General features: G+C 45.8%; 1 protein-coding gene across 3 annotated transcripts in view; it reads right to left on the bottom strand.

Annotated features, from left to right (window-relative positions):
- The window catches only part of CACNA1G (calcium voltage-gated channel subunit alpha1 G), a 152,439-nt gene extending 129,578 nt beyond the window's left edge, over positions 1–22,861 (bottom strand). For all 3 annotated transcript variants that reach the window (XM_043497274.1, XM_043497273.1, XM_043497276.1), the window contains exons 1-4: positions 22,396–22,861; positions 21,350–21,483; positions 6,335–6,432; positions 3,118–3,277 (exon numbers count right to left, since the gene is read on the bottom strand). In XM_043497274.1, the coding sequence (XP_043353209.1) occupies positions 3,118–3,277; positions 6,335–6,432; positions 21,350–21,483; positions 22,396–22,599 (596 nt within the window). In that variant the 5' untranslated portion in view covers positions 22,600–22,861. The remainder of the gene's footprint in view (positions 1–3,117; positions 3,278–6,334; positions 6,433–21,349; positions 21,484–22,395) is intronic.
- Between the last annotated feature and the right edge of the window lie 625 nt (positions 22,862–23,486).

Below are 23,486 nucleotides of genomic sequence, written 5' to 3' on the forward strand. Positions count from 1 at the left end.
AATATCAGTAAGGTACTGAAAGTGTTAATACTCCAGGCAAGTGATCTGGCCAAAAATGAGTTAGAAATTGGAAGCCAGCAAAGTCTGATCAGAACGGTCCCTTCTGGCCTTAAAAATTGATGAACATGAATAGCTCTTTGGGGAGGAACTGCATCTTCCTGTGTGTTTGCACAGCCTACAGCATAATGCAGGCTATGCTCAGTGCAGTTATCTGGTTGGGATCTTTAGTTGCTACTGCTACCGCAATAAAATAAATAGTCATAGCTGCTGAATGGGGCATAGGTCTCAGTGTCTTGGCACATGCAGAAAAGGTCACGCAGTAATTGCATGCTGAATCTGGGAAGTCTGAGCGATCTCTCTCTCCCAGGTTTTTCTAAGGCACCTATCCATCAGGGTGGCATCTAAGCACTCTACAACAATTAAAGGCAGTGCTCCATGTACCTGAAATGGCACTGTTGTCACAACCTCCTTTGTTCCTGCAGGGCATATCTGGGTGGAGTTTGGGGTGTTGTTTGGGAGTAGGGAATATTTATGGGCTGTTGATTTTTAAGGGAGCATGGTCCTGTCTTCTGTGACCCTCTCTCCTTTGGATTATTTGTATACTGGTACTGTATATACTGTTATGCCAAAAGGGGCTAATGTCTTGCCCATTAGGGGTCATTTGATTCATTAGCACCCAGAACCTTGTTAAAGAGATAGCGTGGGCTGACTGGCTGAATCGCTCTCCTTTGTCTGGCAGTGAAAGCGCTGAGGTTTGTTTGTAGGCGAAGCAGCTGCACAAAAGGAGAGCTGATGCCCTGGCTCACCTTTGAAAGCTATGTGGTCCCAGAGAAGCTTTGAGACAGGGGGTTTCCCAGGTACAAATGTCCTGGTACAGGAGGAGAAAACCATTTGTTAAGCAACTGAGATGGAGGGGGGGGATGTCTACGCTATGACTGCTACATAGGCACAGCTACTGTGCTGTAGCTATGTCACTGTACTGTCATAGTGCAGATACTTCCCATAGTGACAGAAGAGATTTCCCATCACTGTAGGAACTCCAGCTCTGCAAGTGATGGCAGGTAGGTTGACAAAAGCATTCTTCCATTGCCCTAGGTATGTCTACACTGGGGGCTCGGTCGGCGTAGCTACGGTGCTCGAGGGTGTGGAATTTCTGTAGCTGTTAAGTGTAGACTAGGCCAGAGAGAGAGAGGGGTGAAAGGCAGCTGCTTCTGGGACAGGACAGAGGTGGGTGTTATACCTGAAGAGAGCAAGCTGCCTGTGTGCAGTCTATGACCACCTCTGTTCAAGGAAACAGGACTCGTGTACATTTGGTAAACACACACACGCTATGAAACTGCCAGACTCCAAGTCACCGATTTCTGCTCCGAACGCAGAATTGACCTGCAAAGCCTAAAATTGGCTTCCGCTCAAAAGGGCAATAATGCACTGATTTGGGTGAAGTCAACTTGGTTTGCGTGTTACCGTAGAACATGCAGGGCCTGATCCCATCACCCTCGCTCACACTGAGTAACTGCACCACTTGCAGAGGAAGGTAGTACCCAGCCTGAGTAACCTCCTGGTTGCTTTATACTAGTTTGTGCTGATTTATGTATTTCTTGAGTTTTTCATCCTGTTTACAAAAATTGCAAAACCTGTTAAGCCCAGAGCAAACACGTGACTAGAGAATGAGCGTGAAAAGCTATTGGATTAGAAGAGCCACACAACACACCATAGAAAGGGGGAAATGGGCAGAGGGAGAGATGGCATGAACCTCCCATCTGAGATCCCATCATCACAGATCTTTCCACAAAGGGGCATTACCAGCTGAGATCTCTCAGCCGCTAAGCACCAATAGGCAGAAACATCAGGCCAGTATCTCTCAGCTATGAATATCCCAGGGGCATGTGCTTATACCCACTAACATCCTTACAGGCAGGCAAGCAGGACTTGTTTATGCCAGTGGTTGTCAACCAGGGGTCCGGGACCCACTGGGAGGCTGCAAGCTGGTTCCGGGGGGTCTGCCAAGCAAGACCGGCATTAGACTTGGTGGGGCCCAGGGCAGAAAGACAAAGCCCCACAGCATGGGGCTGAAGCTGAAGCCTGAGCAACTTAGCTTTGTGAGGCCCCCTGTGGTGGGGGGGTCATGGGCAATTGCCCTGATTACTACTCCCCAACACTGGCCCTGCCTTTTATATGCATAAAAACAGTTGTTAGGGCACAGGTGGGCTGTGGAGGTTTTAAGTAGCCTGTTGGGGGAGCCTCAGAAAGAAAAAGGTTGAGAACCCCTGGTCTACGTTATGAGCACTACAGTGGCACAGTTATGTTGCAGTAGCACCATAGTCTAGATGCTTCTTACAACGGGTGGTTTTTTCCCCTATCACTGTAGGTAATTCAGCTCCCTGATCGGATTCCCTTGACCTAGCCACGTCTACATCAGGGGTTAGGTCAGCATAGCTATGACTCTAGGGGGTGTGAATACATAGCGGTAACTATGTCAACCTAATTTATAAGGACAGACCAGACCTCAGTCTATGGCCCTCAGCCACTTACCTTTTGACATAGTAATAGGCCTATAGTTAGCTGGGGTTCCCCAGTCACTAATTTCCCAGTTAAGGTCCCTTCCCAGCCTATCCATCTCATCTGTCCCTCAGGCACTAGCCTCCTGATACCAGCTGAGACTGGCTGCCTGTTTCCTCAGCCAGGTGGAATTTCTCAATCACTGATCTCCAGGCAGAAAAGTCTCACATTTACATTGTATTTCTGTAATCTGGGAAATTACCATTCCTTGCACTACATCAGGATCAGAGGGTGAAATTCCCACTAGACACATAGGTCACATTAACAGAGACGTACTGCAGATACCTATTTTAATGCCAGAGGTTTATTAGACTGATGTATTGTTAAGCTCATTCCTCATTGAGCTGAGAGAGCACCTGCCTCTGGAGCATTCCTTTCATGAAACCCATGAAGCAATTCAGTATCAGAACAGTGGTGGTTCCTTACAGCCAAGTCCAGGTTCCACAGCAGTCAATGGCACATTCCTATTGGCTTCGATGGAAGGGGGAATTGACCCTTAGATAGGTTTCGATCGGCCTCAATTCCCAGGCCAGGTGGGGGACCTTTGTTCATACTTACAGACTGAAGTTCTCAGGTAGGAAGCAGCGGTTCCTGAGCAACCCTGCCCACAGCTGGACTCCCACGATGCCAAAGATAAAGAAGACAAAGAAACAGAGGAGGAGGACGTTCCCCAGCATGGGCAGTGTGTCCAAGAGCAGCGTGACCAGGATGCGCATACCTGAGGCAAAAGGGGAGTGGCCTTTAAATTTCCTCATTCCTCACATGCAGGCTAAGCTCTCCCCACCCTGTCCCTTCTAAAGTGGCCTTCCACCCACTCACTGCTCAATTCCCTTCAGCTACCTCCCCACTGTCTTCCCACCCAATGTCCTTTTCACCCTCGGGTGTCTTCCAGACACCTACAGCTCCCCCACTCACCTCTAAATTCCTGCAAGGGACCTTGGGACTTTCTCCCTTCAACCCTACATGCTGCCATCAGCCCCATCTCTTCACAGTCACCGTGGTACCTAACCCACAATCCTTCCACACCCATTTCTTCCCCTTTGAACTCCTCTCCTTCCTCTCAAAATTCTCCTTCCCTAACTTGTCAGCTTGTCTTCCTTCTTAACCTAGACTGAACTCTGACATTCGCCTGTAAGCTCCTCCTACTCACATTACCTCTAGAGTAATTCTAGAGCCTTCAGCATAGATTAAAATCCCCTTCCCTTCCTAATTCTTCTTATCTCCTCTAAATCCCTTCTCCTCCTTAAAATACAGGACTTCCGATGGCAGTTCATTCCTACAAATTCAGGAACATTCAGTTCTGTACCAAAGACAAATTGATGGCGACTTCAACTTGACATTTACACAAAAAAATTGATTTCATCCGACATCTCTGTAATATTCTGCTCATCTCTCTTTCCCTCTCTCTCTCTCTCTCTCTCTCTCTCTGTGTCTCTTGCATTCGTTCTCTTGCTTGTATTGATCTTTATTTAAGGAAACCTTCATTGTGGCCTCTTTTACTTTTGGTACTTGAACAAGCCTTTTTCATTGTTGCAGGATGCTGTCATCTCCATCCAGTCCACTCTGTCCCTCCTATGACTGGATAAGCCTCCCTGCACAACTCCTAAATAACAAACAACCTGCTCTAGCTCCTGCATTTATCACCTATCAGAACTCTTTTTCTTCCATTCCCACCTTATGTTTCTATCCTGCTCTAGCTCCATTACATAGGAGATGGGATAAATCACCCAGGATTTGCAAATATATTAAGTGAATTACATCCACAGTTAGACAGCAGCAGATAAATTCCACCATCCATCAATTCTGCAGGGGGGAAAAATTACAAACAGGGTTCTGAAGCTACCGTAATGATAAAAACAGCAGCAAACAGCAAAACCAGATTAAGTTTAATAGACAGGATCAGAAAAATAATTACAGCCTAGGAATTTCCAACATTGCTGGACAGAGTGGGGGCCAAGTAGCGCCCATTGAAGAGACAGCCTAGTTCAACCAGCTGGGCTGCCTTTCTGACTTAGATTTAATTTGGCTGATAACCATGGTGAATTAGATATGCTGGATTCCAGACACATAGAAAATATGTTTTCCAGTGATGTTGCATCGCATTTAGCACACATGATTCTTAGAATTTATGAGTGGGACCAAGTTTATTACCTATCTACCTGCTGGTTTTATCTTGCTGCCCATCCCTGTATCATCTGAATGCCTTCCACTTAAAATCAATAGCAATACCAAAATCCCTGTGGGCCACATGGAGTCTCCAGTAATGACACTTCTGTCTTCTTAGGGCCAAAACTCTACTTGGAGTAGGTTTGTTTTTTGCTGGTGCTTGGCCATAGAAGGGGCTGTTTCTATTGTGGAGCATCTCTTCTGGGGAAAGGAAGGTTTTGCATACTTTTTTAAAGACAATAAGGAACTTGGTGAGGGCCATAGCATCATTTAACTCCCAGAAAGAAAAATCATGAATTCTCAATCAGCAGCTCGCATCCACCTTGCCCTTCTCATGTTGCTAAAGGAGGATGGTCCCACTGTGGAAAAGGTTGAGAATTGCTGATTTACACACATAACATGGCCCTAGGGGATCCTAAGTAGTGGCTTATCTCTATGGGGAAAGATACCAGTATAGTTGTAAAAAGAAAAGGAGTACTTGTGGCACCTTAGAGACTAACAAATTTATTAGAGCATAAGCTTTCGTGAGCTACAGCTCACTTCATCAGATGCATTTGGTGGAAAAAACAGAGGGGAGATTTATATACACACACAGAGAACATGAAACATGAACATGAAACATGTTCTCTGTGTGTGTATATAAATCTCCCCTCTGTTTTTTCCACCAAATGCATCTGATGAAGTGAGCTGTAGCTCACGAAAGCTTATGCTCTAATAAATTTGTTAGTCTCTAAGGTGCCACAAGTACTCCTTTTCTTTTTGCGAATACAGACTAACACGGCTGCTACTCTGAAACCTGTCAGTATAGTTGTGTGCCAGTCTATCACTTTGAAAGCAGTGTAACGCTGTGCAGGAGGTCGGACTAGATGATCAGAATGGTCCCTTCTGACCTTAGTATCTATGATTCTATAACCTAAATGGAAAAAAGGCTCTCTTATTCCAGAATAAGAGTGTCTACAGGGGAAGCTATACTATAACTACAGCAATATAATTATACTTGTATAGTTCTGCCTATACATTCCCCTGTGTAAACAAGTCCTAAGAAACCGAGGAAGGGAAGATACAAAGCTGCTGCAGCAGAGCTGAAGATGTGGTCCACAGTGTATCCTTGAACTATTGTAACAATACAAGCATGGCAAGTGCTCCCCATTAATGATCTATACCCACCCCCCTTCAAACACACAGACCAGATCAGTCACACCCCTCTGTGCCTTTCACATTACACAGCACTCCTTCTCCCAAACTAACTTTTCATCTCCTTGCAAAGTGATTTGGAGAGGAGCTCCCTAGCAGGGAGGCGGCAGTGTATCAGATAAACAAATGGAACAGTGTGGCTGGTCTTTGACTATCAATTCGCTCCTGTTTCCAAATATGGTTAGATGGATGGACTATTCACTAAAACCAGCATGGCGTTAGGAACTACAAAAGGACCAGGAAACACAATAGCAGCTGTAGGAGCCAGCCCACTTAAGACACATAGGCCAACGTTTTCAGTGCAACTTGAGAAAAAAAGATGCAAAGCATGCCTGTTGCTCCTTCAGCTCCACTGTGTCTGGAATAATGAGCTGGAACGAACTGAAAAAGGGAGAACAACAGGGAATCAACTTACTGGGAACTCTGTTAATGGCTCTGAGTGGCCGAAGTACTCTGACAGTCCGAACAGCTGAGAAACTGACATTCTGCAAGTCCAGGGAGTATTCCAGCATGCTACAGAAAACACAAACATGGGAGCACATGAAAGATCTGCAGGAGAAATGTTATATCATCAAACATATGCAGAGTGCCCACAGAGATACCTTCTATTCTGTCTTCCCCATCGGGAAAGGTTTCTGGAAGAATTAATTATGCTTATTTGCTTATCCGAATAAAATCAACGAGAGAGACCATTGCACAGTTCTTCCCCCTCTCTCTTTGGTTTTGGTTACTGTTCTTGTACATGTTCCAGGGGAGTAGCTTCCTGAAGATTATTCTATTATCCAGGAGGGGAATTTTCAAAGAGAGGTTTAGTTGTAACAATAATGTAAATGCTGTAAGAAATCCGCGGCCACTTAGGATTTCCTGGTTGTCACTACTGCATGCCATAGTAACTGAAAACAGACGGGACAGAACTTGGACACTTCTGCTGCAACCTGTGCCTGAGAAGAAACCAGAATCTGCCAAAGTACATTGCCAAAGAGCCACAGTAACATGTCAGCAGCCCCCACCAGCTCCCCTGTCCCGCCTGCCAGCCGCCCCGCCCACCAGCGCCTCCCCTCCCTCCCTGTGCCTCATGCAGGAGGCTCTGGGGGGGGTGAAAAGCAAGGGTGCGGCAGGCTTGGGGAAGGGAGCGGAAAGGGGCAGAGCCTTGGGGGAAGGGGTGAAGTGGGGGCAGGGCCTGTGGCACAGGCAGGGGTTGAACAGTGAGCAGTGGAAAGTTGGCACCTGTAGCTCTAGCCCCAGAGTCGGTGTCTATGCAAGGAGCCACATATTAACCTCTGAAGAGCCGCATTCGGCTCCAGAGTCGCAGGTTGGCCACCCCGGCATAGACCCCCTAGTCCCTATACTGTTCAATATGACAGAGTTGAGTGATTCTAATTCTATCCCGCAGAGGGCAGTGAAATAAACACAGGTGGACAGACAGACACGTACTGAAGTCAAAATACTTAACATTTTTATATAACATTTACCTGTTCAAAGTACCATACAAACGTTGCCCCATTAACCTCACAATAGGCCTGTGAGGTATACAATAAAGTATCCCCATTCTACAGCTGGAGACACTGAGGCACAAAAAGACTGGGGTGACAGAACTGTTACTAGATCTTGGGGGTTCCTGATTCATTCCTCTATACCACATTCCCACTCACTAATTGTTGTGGGAATGATAATAATGTCACTAACAGCACTGTCTCGTTCGGTGGAGAAGAAAGCAGAAGGCTTCATTTTTTTAAGGAAATCTGTCAGGTCAGTTCACACTTAAAATTTTATTGTTTTGAATTTATTTATTTATTTATTTATTTTACAAACCCTAAGATCAAGACACAGTTTGACCTGTTTGTTGTTTAATTCAGATTTTGCTGGAAGCTCATTGTTTGCATCCCAGAGACAGTAGCACGGCCCTAGAGCAGGAGAGCCAGAAGGCAACACTGACAATTTCTTTTCCATCATCCAACTTCAGAGGAACACTCATAGGGAAACCACAGCATTCATGGTAACTGGAGAGAGAGGCTGGCTGTCAAAACTAGATCCCAATCCTGCAAAGACTTCATCCATTGCTTGTAGCAGGACTATCCATATTGGCTGAAATCCTGGCTCCATTGAAGTATTATTGACATAGGGGCTAACAGCAAAACTCAGAACAAGGTCTCACTCATGACATCATCAATGTTTATATATTTTTGGATTTGATATTTTGGTCTAGGCTCATCTAGACTGAGGAATAGATCAGATTTTAATAACTATGGTGTTACTAAGGGAATGTGGTTTTAAAAAGTCACATTTAATATGATAGAGTCCTTTTATTGTAAAAAAAACCAGGTGTAACGACAAATGCAAAAAGAACAGGAGTATTTGTGGCACCTTGGAGACTAACACATTTATTTGAGCATAAGCTTTCATGGGCTAAAACCCACTTCATCGGATGCATGCAATGGAAAATACAGTAGGAAGATAGATTATGTGTGTGTGTATATATATATATATACACACACACACATATACATAATCTTATATATATATATACACACATACATACATACATATACGCACACACACACAGAGAACATGAAACAGTGGGTGTTATCATACACACTATAACGAGAGCGATCAGTTAAGGTGAGCTATTACCAGCAGGAGAGAAAAACAAACAAACAAACAAAAAAACCCTTTTGTAGTGATTATCAAGGTGGGCCATTTCCAGCAGTTGACAAGAATGTGTGAGGAACAGTAGGGGGGAAAAATAAACATGGGGAAATAGTTTTATTTCTATTGACACATCCTAATGTGCTTAATGACACATCCACTCCCAATCTTTATTCAAGCCTAATTTAATGGTGTCCAGTTTGCAAATTAATTCCAATTCAGCAGTCTCTTGTTGGAGTATGTTTTTGAAGTTTTTTTGTTGTAATATTGCGACTTTTAGGTCTGTAATCGAGTGACATGGGAGACTGAAGTGTTCTCTGACTGGTTTTTGAATGTTATAATTCTTGATGTCTGATTTGTGTCCATTTATTCTTTTACATAGAGACTATCCGATTTGGCCAATGTACATGGCAGAGGGGCATTGCTGGCACATGATTGCATATATCACATTGGTAGATGTGCAGGTGAACAAGCCTCTGATAGTGTAGCTGATGTGATTAGGCCCTATGATGGTATCCCCTGAATAGATACGTGGACACAGTTGGCAATGGGCTTTGTTGCAAGGATAGGTTCCTGGGTTAATGTTTTTGTTGTGTGGCATGTGGTTGCTGGTGAATATTTGCTTCAGGTTGGGGGAATGCAAAAACACACATGGTCATGTAGCAGAACTTTCCTAAGCAGAATGCTTCCAAGAGATTTGAATGAGGAGACATCAACTCTGGAAGGGGGTTTCATAGACTCATAGGACTGAATGGGACCTCGAGAGGTCATCTGGTCCAGTCCCCTGCACTCATGGCAGGACTAAGTATTATCTAGACCATCCCTGACAATCTAACCTGTTTTTTAAAATCTCCCATAATGGAGATTCCACAACCTCCCTAGGCAATTTATTCCAGTGTTTAACTACCCTGACAGTTAGGAAGTGTTTCCTAATGTCCAACCTAAACCACCCTTGCTGCAATTTAAGCCTGTTGTTTCTTGTCCTATCCTCAGAGGTTAACAAGAACAATTTTCCTCCCTCCTTGTAACAACCTTTTATGTCCCTTCTCTTCTCCAAATTAAACAAACCCAGTTTTTTCAATCTTCCCTCATAGGCCATATTTTCTAGATCTTTACTCATTTTTGTTGCTCTTCTCTAGACTTCCTACAATTTGTCCATATCTTTCCTGAACTGAGGCACCCAGAAATGGACACAATACTCCAGTTGAGACCTAATCAGCATGGAGTAGAGCTGAAGAATTACTTTTCATGTCTTGCTTACAACACTCCTGCTAATACCTCTCAGAATGACGTTTGCTTTTTTTGCAACAGTATTACACTGTTGACTCATATTTAGCTTGTGATCCACTATGACCCCCTGGATCCCTTTCTGCTGTACTCCTTCCTAGGCAGTCATTTCCCATTTTGTATGTTTGCAACTGATTGTTCCTTCCTAAGTGGAGTACTTTGCTTTTGTTCTTATTGAATTTCATCCTATTTACTTCAGACCATTTCTCCAGTTTGTCCAGATCATTTAGAATTGCTATTTGTTAGGCCAAGTCATCTATTCCCACGCAGCAAGTCTTTATACAATTGGCAGACATGCAAATAAATGTGCGACATCATTCTTCTTATGCTTTCTTAAGTTTTCATTCCTTGCCCTACTCTTCCTAACCCCTCCATCTCTGCTGCTTGCAAGAAACAATTTTAGGAAAATGACTTCAAAAGAGCAAATATAGAACCAGGAAGAGACCAAACAAGTCAGACACACAGTTTTAAAATATTAAAATTGTGTGTAAACGCACATCAGAGCAGTTGGATTTGTGCTGACTGGAGAATAACTTGTGTATACACATTATTGCTCCAGGAGACAGATGAAAAGAAGTGGATACGGAGGAGGGCCAGATGCCCAAATTATTGATAAAAGTAGCTACCAAAGTCACAGAATGATGCTGCTGATGCCCCTGGCACTAGATTCTGCAGCTGAAAGGACTATGTCTGCACCATGGCAGCTCCAAGGTAGTGTCTCTGAAGACAGGAATTGTGGGTTGAAGCAAATAAGTTGGGGGGTTGGAGCGACAGTGGTGAGTTTTGGGGCCCTCTGATAGAAGAATTATTGTCACTGCTGAGTTTATGGAATGCAGCTGCGGTATGGTTCAGGTAGCAGTGCTGGTCAAACCATTTGTCCTCAACAAGGAGAGCATGACCTTTCCGGGGGGTGTGTGTGCAAGTTTTGCCATCATTACGCATGTCCCTGTCACCTCGAGATACACTTACAGCAAAATGCTGTACGTGAGGCCTTATGTGTAATGATATGTTTACCTGCAGTATGCCATTCAACCACTAGAGGTCTGTGGGCGGTATAGAGTTCCAGACAGGATGTGACCTCTTGTTAAGAAGGGCAACAAGAGCTGGAGCTTGAGCTGTGTGGACACCAGTTTGTGCCTCTAGTTGTAGCATTTTCGTTTACTAAATGCCTGCTGATTAAGAAGATCCACGATTCCACATAGCACATTAAGACTACACAGAAACTGAAGCTAGCAAGGTGAGTGATGCAGCTGCTAGCTTATCAAGTTGCATGTTCTACAGATGGCACATTACACCAGTGCTCTGCACTAAGTTTCTGTGCTGTTTTGAAATAGTAATTAACGTATAAAACCTTAAGCGGTTTGGGACATGGTTACTGGAGAGAATGTCAGGAGAAGCTCTTGAGCTAGAGGCCCCCTCGGTTTGATTCACAGAGCAGTTGGCTTCATAGAGCATTACAGAGACAGGAACTCCCCCAAACTCTGCTGGTGTCTCCGATAAGGGGAACTTGGTTAGACCCCTTCTCTGCCTTCTGTCTTTCTAGATACTCATAATCCCCACCACCATAATATCTGAGCACCTTGCAACCACTCACAATCCCTCTGGGAGACAGGGGGTAATAGGGAAGGACTTTACAGATCAAGAACTCAGGCACAGAGACTGGATGATTTGCCCAAGGTCAAACAGGGAGTCTGTGGCAGAACTGGGAACTGAAGCTAGGGCCCTGAGTCGTAGCCCACTGCTTCGATCACAAGACTCTGGGACCTTTCAGTTATGCCCATGAAGCTATACAGCTGCATTTTCACTGTTCGTAAGAGATACACCCACTTTTACCAAACAATAAAAGGCATCCAAAGCTGGGTGCCTTGGCTCCCTTTCTCTACAAACTGTAGCAATGAGAGGGTAATCTTAACCAGTGAGGGATGGAAAAGACGGGAAGATTATTTAGACAGTGTCATCGCTTGGAAAAAATAGAATGACATTTGCTCTCACTCCTTGAAGGCTTTGCTGTGCGCTACTATCACTCAGACTTGGCTCTTTAAGCTTCACCAGGCGCACTCCACTCTTGGGTGTTATTTATTTATTGAAACAGACATTTGTTTTAATCATGCTAAACCGAATAGGAAATAATAGCACCAGAGGTGCAAAGATCTCAGGACCTCAGCTGTCTGCCAGATCCACAACATTCAATAGCAGCATGCATCTGAGCTGGGGCACCTGATGGATGATGCTGTCGAAGCAGCAGCCACTTAAGCCAATGCTGAAGAGCTGAGAGAAAGTGGTGATTTTTCAAGGGGGAAAAAACAAACCCTATAGCTTTTTGTATTCTGTTCACAGGTGGGACTGAATCCAAACCCAGCCGCAAGGGAAACCGCCCAGAGGTTTCTTTTAAACAGCAGGTTTCTCTATGCGGAGAATGACTTTAGCCTGAACTGCTGCTGTTTCAAAGGCTTTCAGATTACCAATGACAAAGCTGACATGGAAAGAGAGCATGCGGGTTGAGACGGCTTTGGGATCCTATGATCTCTGGTGCTCTTTAACCCTTAAAGGAATTCAGTTTAGAGACTGGCTCAAGCTGCAAACTTCAGAATCCTCCAGGGATTCAAAATCTGGGTCTGATCTGGGGGTATTGATTCAGCCTCTTCTAGCAGGATCTGCCATCATTATTCTGAGCGAGCAGCACCTTCCTCTGGGATCATCCCATTGGCTGTCCCTTGAAACAGGAGGGGACTAGGAGAAGGAGCCCTTTGCTTCTGGGACATTAGCTCAAATGCAGGTTCAAAGTGCCTGAGACCATTACGGGCAGAAGGCCGCTAGGAATGCACACGATGGGTATGGTGCACTTCGGACTGGAATTGCGCTCCTAGCATAGAAGCCACTGCCCCAGATGGAAGTCGCAGCAGGGAGACGAAGGGCTGAATAGGCCTTAACTCAACTATCCTCTCCCTCACTCAATGTGATCCTTTTGGCCTATTCGTGGGGTGGGTCAGGAAAGATGGCAGTGCTGGAGCCCTGTCCACTGCAGAAGGCTTCAGTTTCCAGGACTGTTAATCCAGCACTTGGCTTCAGCATAAAATTCACTCAACATATTACGGGGAGAAAGGGAGGAACCCCAGCAGCAGCCCAGCTGTTAGTGGAGTTCATAATGGAAAGCAAGCGGGAGAAACGGCTGGAAGGGCACAAACTGCTGCTGAAATTTCATTGGGAGTAAGGGGAGGGAGCTTCTAATGGCCACGTTCCCTCCTTGAGCATCCCTCTCCCATCCAGCCCAGCTGCTGCACAACATTGATGTCAATGGTGCTATGGTGACTGACCCCAGCTGAGGAACCAGCCCTCAGAATCACACTGGGACTTACCAGTTTGTGATGCTCATGTTTAATTTGTAATCGGGGATCGGTCCGGAGAACAGCTCCATCTCCTCCGCAAGAGACCCTGAATCCAAGAAGGATCATGGAGCGAGGTGGGTAGAGTATGGGATGGCCAAGGAGAAAGGAGGATAGGAGGAAAGCTGCTGCTTAGAAGACACAAAGTCAGCCAGAGTCAACAAAGAGCCAGTAAGTCAGATTGCATCTTCCTCCTGCAGCCATGATTCACCAGCTCTTCTCCGACATCAGTGAACTGCAAACCACTCCGCGTGGTTTTGGGTGTAAATATTTAACCTCGATGCGTGAGGATCATGCACTCTTAGAGGTAGAAGTCACAGCAAATCATCTTTAGACGGCAAACAAGGTCTGCCCTGCAACTCCCGTTAACCTTCGAGTGCTCTTTGAGCGGCCATCTCCCAGAATCCTCCCTTTTTGAATAATGGAACATAATTATGTGATTCATCAAAACTTCTTTTTCTCCCTGTAACCTACAGCTGAAGCCATGTTTCAAAAGGCTGAGCAGTGCCCCATTATCAGATCTCATTGCCAGTGAGCTTTCTTGTAATTACAGAGATGTGTTGCAGACATTACACTCTACAATTAGCGCTAATTGCATTACATTGTCACAAATAAATCATTTATTCTTCATGAGCTCATGGGATTGCTCCGGACAGTTTAATACAGCTGACAAGTACTTAATGGCATGCCACAGAAGTGATCAATGTCATAGGGAGCCCGGAGACAATGGGTGCGAAACCAGCAAGCAGCACCGAGATCAGCCATATGCTAGGTCTTGCATAGGTACCCTGGCTGACAGCTTGGTTCAGTGATATTCTGAATGCCTACGAGGTGGCAGCAAATTCCGGAGTAAACAGCATAAGAAAGACTTCTTTGGAATGGCAACACTGGAATCGAGCAAAACCTGTGAAACAAACAGTAAAAGCTGCCTCATTTGGGCCACTTTCCTGGACTTCTTCTGATCATCTAGTTTGACTTTGTTTCCAAGAGATGTTTGACTGCACAGGAAACACACAGATGAGTGTGAAGCCTGTAACCGAGCCTGCCCTATCCCAAGGTAGAGGCTTTTCTGAGCTATGGATGCTGGCTGACAAATGCACCACATGTCCTCGGGTACAATATGCTGGTTTCCCCCAGCAAAACCTTCCACCTACTGCCCCAAACCACACGGGGCACAACATTTCCTGCAGTGCTCAAATGCATTGCTGGTGAGATAAGAACTAAAAGTAGGCAGTAAGATTTACTGCTCTGCTTCCATTCCCCCATCATGATGCTATCTATGCAGTGGGCAGGCTGGGTATTTGGAGAGAATGCAGAAGATGGCAGAGCAGAAAATGACATTGATCTGAGATCTTCTGAATCTGATTTTAAGCATGTCAAGAACACGCCCATAAGAGTAAGGGATGTCTGATGGCTGCAGAATGTGGCACACCTGATAGTCAGCTAGTTGGCGAGCGAACTCCCATTGTGCTAGTGCTTTGTACTGGAGTCTTTAGGGTTGAACTGGTTCCCTTGAGCAGTGCTAGCTACCTCAGTCTAAAAGCTATACATTTTGAGAGAGAGCTGAGTCTTCCGAACTGTCTGGAAGCAGTGAAAATAAGTGTGTTAACACCATGGATGTGACTGTATGTCTCACTTAACATGGCAGGTGGTGGTTAAGTTGTAGACATTTAAGTGAGAGACACTAGTCCAGACATAACTGTCACAATCAGGCAACACTCCGCTGTAAATCAGTGAACTTGGGCTGGCTTATGTCAGGAAGAATTGGATCCAGAGAGCCCGTTGGGCATGGCCTGGGTGGGCCACTGGAGTTTGTAATGAATGGATCTGCTCAGACTGTCACTCAAAGCTATTTCTTAAATAAATGGCCCTCCCTTCTCTCCCTCTTAAAATGAAAATGTTCACCAAAAACTGTCATTTTTCTGCAATTTTGACAAGAGAGCCCAAAACATGAAATGTCTTTGGTTCTTGTTTTCCCCCATTTTTTCTCCCTCTTTGTTTTCTCCCCCTCCCTTCCCCCTCTTTGTGCCCTGAAAAGGGGGGGGGAGGGCAAGGGGAAAGCCCCAAACAGTTACTGTTTTGGCATCCTGTCCTCCTCTCCACTGGCCATCTCAGTAGAGAGGCAGAGCCTGGAGACTGAATTGCCCTCCCACCATTGACATAGATACCTATGGATGAGGACTGAGCATCATTGGAGGGCAGGATGGTGGAAGTGTGACAGCTGCCATCTCGGCAACTGAGTCAGGGACCTCCAGAGCTAAAAGCCCAAGCTGCTACAGTTTGAACTGAAGAGCCAAGGGGCTCTGTAACTGGGAGCTATAACAGGTCATATCCTCTGTGCATTGGCATGGAGTGGAACTTGTAATTCAGCTAACCTATGCGTTACAGAAGCCTGCCTGTTGCTCCCAGCATTGTAATTAAGCTTCCAAAGCTACCATCCAGCACCAGCCCTCATCACTACATTCGCTCTTGCCAGGCACTTTGGGAAAGGGTGCAAGGGTTTTGATTGAAGGCAACGGGGAGATGGCACATGGCTACGTTTGAGAACGGTTGCAGCCAACATGTCAGGAACGAGTCTACTGGGTCTCATCCAGGTGTTAGCTCCTGTTTTCCTTTCAGATCATAAAGCCCAAGGTTAAACTAGATCTGCTTCCCCCAAGGGATTCAGAAAACAGTGGACTGAGAGGAGGGGGCTGGTGGCGGGGCAGAGAGGATTTCTTGCGACATGGGATTGCAACAAACATTCTGATTTGAGAGAAGAGAGTTTACTTAAAACCATGAACACCAAAAAATCATGCACAAGGACAATAAAGTGTGTGTGAGGGACAGGATGAGAAAACTGGACTAAAAACAGTTAAATTGCCTGTAGCTCACTAAGAACGTGGGTCTTGGTGCAGAAGCTATTTCTGCACCAAAGATTTGTAAGGGATGGAAGTTGTTACTTGCCTAGAATTACTCACACACGGTCATTGGCAAACAGGAGTGGGGGGGTCAAAGTCTTTCAACCAAAATCCACAGTCAAATTCTTTATCACATGATTTATAGAATTTGGTTTGGATCATCACAGCAGCACAAAAACCTGTACCTGAGCTCAGCTCTCCCCATCTCCAGTTCTCACGCTCAGCTATTTCTCTCACAACTTGCTCCATCGCCACTGCCTTTTACCCACCTTTCCTCGCCTCCTGAAGGAAGATCAGCAAACCCAGAAAGAATGCTTCCCACAAACCAAATCTTCATCAGCTGCACTGCGCTTCACGGGGATTTTACGGGTTCCATGTGTCACCTAGCCCCCTGCCAACCAAAATGCTGGAGGAAACAAAGTCCACCATTTGTACTAGGATAGTGTGGGCCTTTGCCCGCTTTAGTGGATAGGGCACATTAGAGATTAATGAACATGCTACAGAAGCCAGCTAGGGGACCATGGCTGGGTTTGAAAGAGGTCTAAGGGAGTTAGAGTCCCATGCCCACTGAGCGCCAGCATACCAGGCCTAGACTGGAATTTTGCACGTCAGGTCCAATGCCAGCTCTTATAAAGACTTCCTGGTTGTGAGCACCACATGATGTGCTTTAAGGACATAGCTATCCTGAAGTCCTCCACATGCCATGCATGGCAGTGTTTGGCAGAGGTTCAGGTGCAGAGTTCATCAAAAGCAGCTGCTCTGTCAGCAGCCACAAGGGAAGCCAAAAGATGCAAGATAACCATGCTTAAGGTGAAGGTCTTCCATATTCTGCAGTTAATGCTGCAGCCTGAGTGTTCATTTTCCTAATTTGTCCCATGTGGGAAAGAACCATCCCTGGCTGTGTTCAGGAATCTGACCCTGTATAATTGAGCTACTCATTTAGAGGGGTCATTTTGAATTTAGGCATTTTATATAAATATAGTCCTCACCCAACTCTGGGCCCAATTACATATCAAAGAAAATGTTGTACTAGCCCCTGCCTTGTCATCTGCCACATGCTAATACCATACCCCTCTACTTCTTTCAATTGTCCACACCCCAAGGCGTTCTATAGAGTACAGGTGAGGGAGGGTTTTAGGGACTGATACTGTATTGAGGAGAGGAAAACACTTTTAGGAGTGATAGGACAAGCTCCCGTAGAATGACTGCTAAAGAAGTGGAGGGGAATGACCACGAGTAATAAACAGAGGAGAAGTCCAATCTCCTTGGGAAGCAGATATTCTGCTTTGTATTTAAAGTTAGTTCGATCCTTTGTCAGCCCAATTGCTTTTGACAAGGCCCAGATGGGAACAGTTCCTGAACATACAGAAAAGAGAAATCATTCAGCAAGAGGCAAAGTTGACCTGGCAGGAGGCCTGGCACCTGGTCAAACTGCAAGCCTGCAGATTCTCTAGAACAGATATATATAGATATAGATATAGATATATATGTGTGTGTGTGTGTGTGCGTGTGCGTGTGCGTGAGAGAGAGAGGGAGATAACGTTCTGGGAACTGAACAAAGCGGGAGTGTATAGGGCACCTATTTGTGTGCCTAGGAGAAGGAGAAAGAAATAGGGTTTTCTTAGGTTGCACTCAAGGGAAAGGGGTATTTGGGTATCCCAACGCAATCTGAGGGCCCAAACGCAAAAGTTGGGCAGGTGATTTGTGTACTCAGCTTAAAAAATTGGAACAACTATCTCAGGATTATTAGGATTATATTAATGCCTGATGGTCCGCACTGAGATAAGTACCTAACACAATGTGACCCTTTAAAAAAAACACCTAAGAGGCAGTCCCAAGCCCCAAAGAGCTTACAGTCCAAAGAGACAGAGAAAGGGGTAGTGCCTCTGCATAGCCATAGTCACCCAGCAGGGTAGTAGCCAAGCTGGGAATGGAACCCAGGACTCCTGACTCCTAGTCCGGTACATTATCCACTCAACTGCACTGTGCCCAAAACATTTTTACTGAACAGATTCCACCCTGGGGCAATGGCAGAACCTTAACAGACCTGTGCTCATTACATTGGGTTCCCAGGCAAGGTTTGGTTGGCCACTCTATTTCCCTTTTGAAAAGTATTCTTCTATCACTAAAAGTAGGAAAACAGAATGTTATTCAAAATATAAAGGCTGAGGTCAGATTTAGACTAGGAAGAAGAGAGTTAAATGGCAGCCATTTCATCCTTGACACATCAGTACCACCTGGCTATTCCAACCTGGGCAGTCACAGAGTCTTCTGCTCTTAGGAGAAATTAGAAGGATCTCAGAGTGGCACACGAAGGCTGCCTCATCTTCCTGAATTCCCTGCTCTGTTGGTTCAATTCAGCCAGACCCTTAAAGGAGACACTGTCAGAAGGTGTATTTTCAGAATTTAACCATTACAAATATTGTCTGGTGGGGAGGGTCTTCAAAATTCTGCATCTCCAGTTTTATTTGCAATTACACCACGCTATCCCTAACCCCCTATTCCCTCAACTACAACACCCCAAACAAACAACCCCAGTAAAAAGAAAAAAAAACGCAACAAAAGTCACCAATGGGCCTGCGCCAAAGTCCATTCAAGTTAACGGCCATTGACTTCAAGCCCTAATCTTGTAGGACCTACACTAAAAACAGGACATGGTAACACGAAGAAGAAGAATGCTTTAGCGCAGACTAGAGGTGTGCACAGTTTGTTGGCAAACATCCACCACACTTTCCTCCTATGATTTTCCTAAATAACAGTATCTTTCAAAAAAGGAAACAGGCAGGAGGGGAGAAGTGGGGTTTTTCTATAAAGCGCCAGATTGTGCCCCCCGTTACACCCATAGGGCCTTTAAGGAGGTGTAAACAAGGGCACAATTTGGCTCATGATTTCGACAAAGACCATGCTTTTCCTGGGGAAGCCTTGAAATGAATCAAAACAAACCGGCCCAGGAAATCTGCGAGTAAGACTATGCTACACGCTGTACTCCTTCCTCAGGGTCCCCAGGGCCTCCCCTAGCCCTTGAGCTTTGCTCTCCTCATGGTTACGATGACGCCATTGAACTCTCCAGGGTGGCGTGGGTACATACTGTAGTTCTACAGCTGAACTCCTTCCACCATCTCTTCTGTGACAAACATATAGCCAGCCATCTATTTCTTTCAATTCCTGTCTACAAGACACTCCCCGCCCTCCCCTGAAGTAGGCCGCCTCCAAAACTCCGGGCGGCCCAACATACAGTTGAAAACACAGTAACAGGAGGGTTACAAAGCATAAAGCTGCCTGGGGCACCTCCCACCTAGCACACTCATTCCACCATTAGCCAGGTGACAAACTCTTCCTGTGCCTTCCCATCAGCCAGAAACCCCTGTTGCAGCTGCCTCGGCCCTCTGCCAAATGCTGCTCAGACAGAGGCCTGGCTGTCTGCCTGGATGGGCAACAAATTTGGGCGATTTCAGATGCTGGGTCAGGGGGAAGTGTGTTCCAGAGGGAAGCAAACCTTATAGGGAACTTTCTGCCGGCAGCCCCCTCCCCTTTATAACAGGGCAGGGCTACAGCTCCTTCATTGGTGGCTAACATGGTTTTAGGGCAGCTTTGTGTTGAGAATCCATACTCATAAGGGCCTACCTAGACTGTAAACCCAACTAAAGTGGGGGAATGAGTTATAATGCAGCCACATCTTCAGTTGTTTTTTTTTTTTAAACATAGAAATTGCCAGAGTGGATCTGCACCATGGTCAGTCTGGTCTAGAATCCTGTCTCTGTGGCCAGAGACAGTGGCCAGCATTGGGTGCTTCAGAGGAAAGTGCAAGAAATCACCTGATCTCTAGTAGATAGAGACTAGCTAAAACCCTGATGCATGAGGGTTAATGTCTCTTCCAAAATGCTTGCTTGCATTAAGTATTGTAATACTGGATAGTCTTTGTTCTCATAACTATATCCAATCCCTGCTGAAATCCCACAAAGTTTTTGGCTTCCACTGCATCATGTGGCAGTGAGTTCCACAGTCTAATTACACCAAAAAAAACCCAACCCCATTTCCTTTTGTCAGCTTTGGGTTTGCCACCTTCTCGTTTCCATGGAGCGTCCCCTTGCTGTTGCCAACATCCTGCCCTCACACACGCAGGCTTGTGCCGTCAGCAGGCTGAGCATGCAGAGATGCACCATACGCTGTAAGCTAACTGAACAAACATGCAACCACCTCCCAGTAGCCTACAAGCTTGCTGCTGACTGCCCAACCTGGGAAATGACGCAGTTGGGGTTTATTTCTAGGATCCACCAATCCATTCCAGGAAATTCCAGTTATATACACAAGGAAAAAAATAGCCCAATTCCCAGAGGTCCTTGGGCTCTCCACATGAGTAGGGAGGTGAAGCAAGGGCCTCTGAGCCCTTAATGTGCCAAGGCAACTCAACTCTTTGGCTGTGGGCCAGGAATTTTTCTTGTGGATTTCCAGCCACAGCCAGGAGATTCTCGGGTGCTAGAAGAGCTTTTAATTTAAACCAGGTGCCTGTGAAAGGCAAACACTCATGAAAGGCAAAACTTGGTCGCTTTCCCTCAACAACAACAACAAAGGGCAATCACGCACATTTCACTGAAATATTTCACTTGGAACCAGCTCCTCACTTGAAACGAGCTGCTGAAACCTCATCCATTTGGGCAATCTGCATGACACAAACTACCAATATTTCTGGAGCCAGAAAAATAGTTCAGACGAGTGCCAGCTGAGACTGCCTGGAGCTGCTGAGCAAGAGATCTTACAGTATGGAAAGCACACGGGCTGGCGGAGAACAAAGGAAAACCGTTTTTGTAACATTCCCCCTGCTCACTCTTTTTGTTGCTGTTGTCTGTAAACTCAGTGCTGCCAGGGAAGGCTGCTATCCTTCCGAGCAGGCGGACGCAGCATAGGGGGATAGCAGGCACTTGGAAATACAGGCAGAAAACGTAGCATCTTGTACAATCCACTGCAGAAAATAAATTTCCCAGCAGTCTCCTCTTCTACCGCCAGACTAGAGTGCTTGCTCCTCTGGGAAGAGAAGTTGATAACTACAATCATGCGGGAACATGGTTAGAGTTAGCAGGATCCTCTCGCTACCCAGTGGGGACTGGCACTTTCCTTTTCCTCAGAGCTGTGCTAGCAAAACAGAGCTGCCAACCACCATCAAGGGCTACACCTAGAACCACAAACCTCCCATGCCCTGGTGTTCTCCTGACTTACCCAGCTATGACAATGAAAAAATCCAGGCGATTCCAAGTATCTCCCAGGTAGCACTTCTTCCCGAAAATCCCTAGTGCAATCATCTTGACTATCATCTCCACAGCAAAGAAGGCAAAGATGAAGTCATCAAAGCTCTAGAAAACAAAGCAACAGCAGGAGGTCAGAAGAAAAAGCAGCTGCCCCCAGCAGAGTGGCGAGTGAAGAGAGTGTATCCGATGCTGAGAGAACACAGCACACAGAACACAGCACACACACAGGTTACATTGTTATGTCAGAGGCCAATCCCCTGACCGGTGATGGAAGAACCAGTGCACTGTCGACCCAGGGAGGAATGCTATTTTAGCTGTAGAGGACAATAACCCAGACATATTCAATACATGTTCTCCAGCAACTTCCCGCAATTGGTACTTTAAAAATCATGCTAATGTTAGTGCTGGTGAAAGATATGAAAGGCCTGATCCAGAGGCCATTGGAGTCAATGAGCTTCTTGACTGATCTGAATGTGGTTTGGATCAGGCCCTGATTAACAGTACTGAGAATTCAGATCACCAATCAGACACAGCTCACAGAGCAGCAGTGCATTTTCCCCTGCAACGTGCCTCCACCCTACTCGACTGGGAAGGAACCAATTTTTGTGGGAGAGGATCAGAAAAATTTAAGACTCTGTCTGCACGCAAACCTGACTGTTCAAAAACAAAACCCAACTAGTTTCAAGCTGGGCTACATTGCACTGGCTTATAGGGGCTCTGCCTGTCACCACTGAGTGTGCCTTGGTGCAGTTAAAATCAATGGCTGGGGCATTAGTGGCTGAAACCCCCAGTGAAGGCAAGAACTCAAGCTCCCCAAGGCATGCGGGTGGGAGCAAATACTGACGTAGTTGTGATCATGCTAGTTTTCTCTGTGTCTGGTTTTGGAGGTGGAAACAGGGAGTCTCCTTTTGGAGTCCCGTGGATACTTGTGAGAGCTAACAATCAGGGGGGCTTTATGAGTCACCTGCCGCACCCCTCCAGTGAAGTAAGATCAGTAAGGTGAATACATGCCCATACCTGGAGAATCCTGCAGCGCGGAGAATCACAGGCCATGTCTTCACAGGGTTGGAACATGCCCAGCGTCACACAGTTGAGGAGAATCACCAGCATGCTGAGCCTTTCGAACCAGGTGCACGGGAGGTCCGTTAAGGAAATCAACAGCCTTTTCAAGACACAAACTGGGAAGGTTCCACTAGAACTAGACACATCATGTTTGCTCATGGATAGAAGGAAGGCAGAGCACCAACGTAATGAGGAAGGAACAGCAGATTGGCCAGACTTATTACAAGCAGGCCTTTTTTTTGTCAGACTCCCCAAGCCTGGTCTCCTTAAAGATGGCCATTCCCTTCCTGACTGCAATCTGCACTTGAACTGACCAGCTGGTACAATTACCTCTGCATGACACAAACTTCTGGCTGGGGAGAGGCCATTCAAATTAGACTAAGGACTTCTCATGAGAGCATCGCCATCAAGGAAAAACCTCTCAGTGCTACTGAACACATCAGCACTGGCTGGGAGTCCCTGCAGAATTCCCCAAAATTCCCGAGGTTCTGTTCTAAGGGGCATTGGGTCTCATGTGAAACCTGGCATAGATTCTATGGAGGGTGAGTTCTTCAGTTATTTTGAAGTCACAGTTGGCAACCTGGGTTTTTTCCTTGGACATTAGAGCTCTGAAAAATCTCTTTTTAAATATGCCTTCTTTAAACCTTCTTCCCCAGGGCCCTGAGCCAGCATGGTACATAAGTGCCAAATCTAAAGCAGCTGAATAGTCCCCACTGAAGTCAATGGGATTACTACCACATGTAAGGTAAGGCACAGGTTTGAGCACTTGCTGAACTGTAGCCTAGATTCCTACCTAGCTTTTTACAGGAATCCTATACTTCACGTTTTTATAAAAGTTTAGGTAATTTGCTTTTAATTTTGTAGTCCGTCATATCAGCACACAATCTAATACCATGCAACTTTATTTTGTGTAGCATCTTCCATGCTAGCCATATCCCACCAAAGCTACCATAGGAAAATTTGCCATCATTTTGTTATGCAAGTACCAAAATGGTATCTGGGCACAATCAGTTTCCATTCCAAGCATTTTACAGAAAGACTCTGGA

This window comes from Dermochelys coriacea, chromosome 14 (assembly GCF_009764565.3).
Source record: "Dermochelys coriacea isolate rDerCor1 chromosome 14, rDerCor1.pri.v4, whole genome shotgun sequence".
Lineage (NCBI taxonomy): Eukaryota > Metazoa > Chordata > Testudines > Dermochelyidae > Dermochelys > Dermochelys coriacea.